At 43.3% G+C, this 6,635-nt stretch overlaps 1 protein-coding gene across 1 annotated transcript; it reads left to right on the top strand.

Moving 5' to 3' along the window:
- Positions 1 to 2,426: 2,426 nt before the first annotated feature.
- On the top strand, positions 2,427 to 4,594 carry PRR32 (proline rich 32). Its single transcript, XM_030844850.2, has 2 exons — positions 2,427 to 2,564; positions 3,590 to 4,594. The coding sequence occupies exons 1-2, from the start codon at positions 2,545 to 2,547 to the stop codon at positions 4,464 to 4,466; spliced, it is 897 nt and encodes a 298-aa protein (XP_030700710.1). The 5' UTR covers positions 2,427 to 2,544; the 3' UTR covers positions 4,467 to 4,594.
- The last annotated feature ends 2,041 nt before the right edge of the window (positions 4,595 to 6,635 follow it).

Here is a 6,635-nt window from a genome sequence, read left to right as displayed (position 1 = left end):
ACAAAATTCCAAATTTTCCCCTTCATTCCTACCTCCATACCTGTTCTTTTTCTTCTTCTTTTTTTTTAAATTTATTTTTGGCTGCGTTGGGTCTTAATTGCAGCATGCAGGATCTTTGGTTTCGGCACATGGACTTCTCTAGTTGTGGAGCGCGGGCTCCAGAGCGCATGGGCTCTGTAGTTGCGGCACGTGGGCTTAGTTGACCCACAACATCTGGGATCTTAGTTCCCCAACCAGGGATTGAACCACATCCCCTGCATTGGAAGGCAGATTCTCAACCACTAGACCACCAGGGAAGTCCCCTCCATACCTGTTCTTGACATGGAATATTGCACCCACCCTTCAAAACACAACTCAAGCCCCAACTCCACATGAAATATTTCACAACTACTTTTGCCTAAAATTATAGCTTCTTCTTCTGAATTCCCATTGTGGAAAATGACAGCTAATAGTCTGTGTCTATTCTTTCTTACTGCATTCTTCTTTTATAGATGTTTTTCTCTCCCCCAGAAAGTTTGAATATTCCTTGAAGTCACTACCAGTTGCATATTTAACTTTTGTGGTATAATCCACACTAAACCAAATAGTGAATGCATGCAGTAGGTATTCAACAAACATTCATTGCACAAAAGCAAACAACTTGCAAGGCAAAATCTGAGCTAGAATCCATAAATTTATAATACCTATTATGGTTTTGGAAAATTCTAAGGTGCCATTGGCTTTGTCACTATGCCCAGCTATTTGCTGTCTATATTACATTTCACCCTCACGTAATCCAATTAAGGTGATACTTCACTAAATAGGCATTTCTAGCTAAAAACAACCAATTATTGCAATAATTCGATAGTCATAAAAGGATTTCCTGGGGAATCCTTGCCATTATTCAGAAAAAATGCAAGCTCTCAAATATAAACTATGCAAATACGACTTACCAACTATTAGCAGGTATTAACCCAAGTTTCATTATTCCCTCTGATATGGCAAGTGTTAAAAGGGCTTTAAGGCTCTACCACAATTATATTGCTAATAATAACTTTTCTTTTACATAAGGACAAGTAAATAATAAACTAAAGAAAAATGGAAACTGAAGCTTGAGAATCAAGATATTTCTTAACAGTGAGCCATGCTAGGCAAGGGAACAGATTCCTCTGGGAGAAGTTTTGGAAACATGCCGCTTTCATCTTTCAATGAGATAAAGAAAACTCGACAGTGTATAGACAGGGACAAGGCACCCTGGCAGGAAGATGTGGACTTAGAGACCCAAAAGGTCATTTCTATTATGAGTCTGTTGCTTCACAGCAGTGACCATTTCTTTGCATTAGTATCTTGTACCTACCCCCTGCACACACGCATGCCCACACACACACAGCTATATATATAGCTGTTGAAATGTTGAAATGTAACAGCATATTCTGATATTGGGAATAAAGAAAGTTATTTTAAGGTCTTTGAAGTCTAGTCTGAACAACACAAATCTTAGGTGAATTTAAGGAAGTGGGCCAAGTTTTTGGCTTTATCCTAGAGCAAGATTCGTAATCTTAGATCAGGGGATGGCCGTCGTAATTTCAGAGCCATTAATCTGTAGATCGTTGGCAGAAAATAAAAGCTGAGGAAGTATACTTGCTTAAGGTAGGGAGGGGGAAGAAATTTAAGCTGGAAGAACAGAAAGTGCCTTATGCAAAAAGTTACAAGGCAAAATCTGAGCTAATATTTGTAAATTGATGTTATCTGCTATGCCTTTTTATTTCCCCTCTCACTTGCAGGGAAGTTTCCCGAGCTCTATTCTGGGAAATATGTGTATATACAGACACACACACACACACACACACACATACACCATACTGAGCCAATAAACTAGAAGGTAGGATGAAGGGAAGAATTGCAAATTGGGCTAAAAAGTAAAAGCCAATATGATTCTTAGAGGGATTTTTTTTATAGTGCTATTCTTGTTTCATCTTCACAAGTGAGAATCAGATTGCAAAGCAATTTAACCCCCCAAACTCTGTTCTCCACCAAGTTAATAGTATGCACCCCCTAAACTGGAAGTTTAAATTACAAGATTAGGCATGGTACTCTGCTCAATGTTTGTAATTCCACCCTGGAAGAGGAGATTTGATAACTACCTTTTCTAAATAAAACTTCAGAAATAACTCTTAACAAAAGACCATGCCACCATGATTCTTCTAAATTTGTCTCGATGATTTGTCTTTCTAACTGGACTGCAACAGGGTTAATGTAGCGAATGCCTTTAAGTTCATCTGCTACTGTGCAAAAAGGAATCATACATTTAGCTTCAGAGGAGCGTCACAGATTTATCCCCTCCTCCTCCCAGCTCCTTTTCTCCCTCCCTTCCCTAGCAACTGGTAACCTCATAAAGAGGACTCCAAATCTAGAAAGAAGCAGTTGGTCCCTGGCTTCATTCGACCTGCCAAGCTGCTCTAAAGCAGAAGCACAAGTCATTTCTCCAGACTGAGTTGGCTTGGCGTGGGCGTTCAGCTGGTTTTCTCCATCACCTCAAGAAGGCTTTGCTGATCAAATTTCTCCATGGCTTGTACTGAAAATGTGTAAGTACAAAACTGTGTACAACTGTTTAAGTTGAAGGCAAAAGACAATTTGAATTGTTTTCCTGTGTGAGTGCGACACGGACAACGGGGAGGAGTGGGTTGCGAAGGATGCAGAAGGGGATCACAGACAAAAGCGTGAAGGACGTAAATTCAGGTACTAAGAATACTGGAGTTTTAAATGTAATTTTGAAGTTGCAAATCCTTAGTCTAAATTGTGGGGTTTAAATATGAGGAAATTCTTACTCTAGGGTGTGGTATGGGTTGAATGAAAGAAAATTTTAACAAAAGTTGGTGTACATGTTGAATGATGCTTCATGAAAGAGAAACAAACTGGAGTGTTTGTGTTAGCATAACTAACCTTTCTTCGACTTCTGTGGAGAAAAAAAAAATGCTTTCCCTCATAAGACTTTCCAGAGCACTCCTACCAGAATCTAAATGATGGGTTTCGTGGATCATATATCCTACTGGGACTGAAAGAGCTGGTGTTTCCTCTGTTTATCTAGCATGCCTGCGCACTGCAGCTTTTAAGGAAGCTATCTGAGTCTTCTAGGCTGCCTTGTTGCCTTGAGGAGGTGGGAATATGGGGAACGGGGTGGAGCCACAGGTCAGCCATAAAGGGAAACCACAAAGCCTGATGCTAAAGAGGCTGCCTGGTGAAGGGCAAGTGAATCGAAGAAGTGTTTGCTGACTACACCTGGGAGGAGATTGGGCTCTCCCTTTTCCCACCGTGTATTCCAGAGAATTCGATCAATCACATATTTCAGATATTTTCTGGTCACCGCATTTTCTTTTTTTTTTTGCGGTACGCGGGCCTCTCACTTGTGGCCTCTCCCTTTGCGGAGCACAGGCTCCGGACGCGCAGGCTCAGCGGCCACGGCTCACGGGCCCAGCCGCTCCTCAGCATGTGGGATCCCGGGGCACGAAGCCGTGTCCCCTGCATCGGCAGGCGGACTCTCAACCACTGCGCCACCAGGGAAGCCTGGCATTTTCATTTTTATTAACCTATTCATTTCTGTTTTGGCAAGCCTTGGAGGGCACGCCCCTTCACCCACATCAGTAGCTGCCGATGAACATGGGACCCCAGAGCTGCGCCCCGGCGTGCCCCTCCAGTGTCCGAGCTCCATGCAGAAGGATGATGTGGAATCCTGGGGCCTCCCTCGCGTCCCCCTGAGACCTCCCTTCAATGTACTGGCCGATCTAGCAAGAGAGCAACTGGAGCGTCCCTCAGAGAGAACAGGATCCTGCATTCCTGTCGACGATTCGAGAGCTCTCAACCCCCCCTACGAGCCACCACCTGCTGTTGCGGAAGAGTCCCTAGCAACAGCAGAAGTAAATAGCTCTGAGGGGCTGGCAGGCAGGAGGCAGAGGGGACAGGATTCTATTAATGTGTCCCGGGAATTCTCTGGCGGCCCTCCCGCACTGATGGTGGGGGGGACGAGGGTCAGCAATGGGGGCACTGAGAGAGGTGGCAGTAATGCAAAGTTATATGTGGCTTTGCCAAGGGGTCAAGGATTCTTTCCATCCAGGGGCTCTCAAGTAAGAGGCCCGCCACCTATCCCCACCCTTAGATCAGGGATAATGATGGAGGTGCCTCCAGGAAATACGAGAGTGACCTGCAAGGAAAGGTTGGCTCATGTTTCCTTCCCACTGGGAGGCCCGCGGCACCCCGTGGAGAACTGGCCAAGGCCTATGCCCTTGTCGTCCAGCACTCCAGGTTTACCTTCTTGCACTACTGCTCATTGCTTCATTCCTCCTCGACCTCCAAGTTTCAATCCATTTCTCGCTATGCCTATGGCTTTTGCTCCTCCTCCGATATTTGGTCCTCCACTGCCTTCCTATTTTGCCAATTTCCCTTCCTGGGGAATGCTGGCTCCTGCATCCTCAAACAGAGAGAACAACTGATGGCAAAAAAAAAGGAAGGAGGGGAAAAAAAAACGGTTGGGAAAAGAGGTGAAAGTTACTCATTTATGTTTTTATATTTGAAACCCCCTACCCTCTTGCAGCCTGTTTAGCACTAATGTGCCTTACATACTTGGAAATTCAATAAAGGCTCTAAACTTTGAAATATTGTGAATTATTTTTTAAAATGTCACTTTTGGAGCTGAAGCCTTGGGTTTTGTTTTCTACTTTTAAGAAAATGAAAGCAGTAATGTGCCAGTGTTTTGTAAGTAGCTTAGTTGAATCCCTACCAATGGCTTGCAGCTGTGATTGTGGGGAGGTGGGATTGGGTTCTTGTTAGACTTGGCGAGTCCGGGGTGGGGAATTCCTACCTACCTAAGGCTATGGGGGTTGCTCAGTGCAGGATGGGTGAATGAAGATAAGGTCCAGGAGGTAGATCCAAGTCCAGATAATAGAGTAAAATGCGCAAACACTAAAAGTAGTCAGATGAGACTGAGGTGAGAGTAACAGAGCCAACATTTGACAGCCAGTTAGAGGCAGAACCAGGCTGAAAAGTTAGGAAAGAAAAGGAGCAGGGGAGATGGGAGAGTTCTACACCATTGCTTCAAACATGAACTAGTGTTTGTCTCTCAGCATTTCACTGTTGCTAAACACATGGTATAGATAAGGCTGGCTTAATAGAAGTCTGGGGACAAGATGGAACCGGGCTGAATCCTTCACCCATTCTCGAAATAAAGGGTACTATACACTCAGAACTTCTAAAGGCAAATGAAAACATTTCACTCCTGTGGAATTATTTTCTCTGACACTGCTATGTTTGTACCCTTCATAAGTGCTACAGCACCCCATTATCATGATGGCTCTGAGAGATTACCAAAAGCCCAGATGGGAGCTTTTTCAAATTCTAGTGACAAAGATATGGGCACAGCATGCAGGGTGGAAGGATGGCCATTCTGACCACTATACAACTTCATTCACACAGTGGTCCTAAAACACACCGACACTGTCTATGAAGAACCACTAAATTAGAAATATCTTTAGAGGATGATTCTTCCAATGAGCATTTTTCATGCGCAGAGCTGATGACGCAGGTGATGTAAGCAGTCAGTTAATGGTTGACAAAACCTACAGATCCAAAAGGCACCTAGCCTATAAGCAAAACCATTTATGTGTTTTTAGCACCAATCGTGGGTTCTTCACTACTCGGGGAAAAAAAGACACATGGATCCATGAAGTTTCTTTTTCTCCATTTGATTCCTAATAGATTGTTCTAAATTTACAGGTGGTAGTGCAAGGAGCACTGGATAAAAGGAGCATCTGGATAGAGCTTGCTAAGATTCCCCTTACTCCGTCCTGAAGCTGGCGCAATTCCATCAGTTCACCGTGGTGGCTTGAGCAGAAGCAGGCAGCAAATCATTTGACAGCTGCTCACTATGAGGTAGCTTAGTCCCAGCGTACCAAACACTTATTGAATTTTCAGCCTTAATGAACAGAGGAGTTGGGCATGCTTATAGTCATCAAAAATATCTTTTGAGCCAGATGTTAAAAGATATTTTGACAAGAAATCAAGTTGTTGTGTCAACGGCAGTGCTGCATCTCTGGAGAGTTGCCAAAAGGTGTAAGTGACAGCAGAATAGGATACGTTTTCCTTCTCAAAGGAAGTAGCTCCGATAAACACTCAGAAAGACTTTACTCACAATTACAGCGAAATCCATGACAAATTTACTGTAACAAGAAAGTGCCACCAACACAAGCTGCTCTTTTTAAACCCTCTGTTCTCTTTCCTAATACCCTCTGCATGTTATTTTCTATGCCATTTCTAAACGCTGAGCACCTACAGCACACAACAAAAAATAACTATTAGCAAATTGAGGCATTGAAGTTTCCTTTATACCTCTGTGGTGTAGGATAAATACATTTTCTTTAGTTTATGCAGAGCTCTGTGCCTATATAACAGGTTTCAGTAAACACAAGTATCAAATAAGCCTGGGATCCTGTTGTTAAATGCAAGTGAAATGCAAATATTTTTGTTTATTCACAGCTTCCGTATAGAAATACTGTATTACCTTATTATCATAGGCGCCAGCATCCTCAATGACAGCAAAACACCCATTTTAAACACATGATTTGGGGCTTCTCTGGTGGCACAGTGGTTAAGAATACGCTCGCCAA

The sequence above is a fragment of the Globicephala melas genome, chromosome X, assembly GCF_963455315.2.
Source record: "Globicephala melas chromosome X, mGloMel1.2, whole genome shotgun sequence".
NCBI classification, from domain to species: Eukaryota; Metazoa; Chordata; class Mammalia; order Artiodactyla; family Delphinidae; genus Globicephala; species Globicephala melas.
The sequence above is the reverse complement of the archived record's forward strand: the minus strand, read 5'-3'. Positions and strand labels throughout refer to the sequence as shown.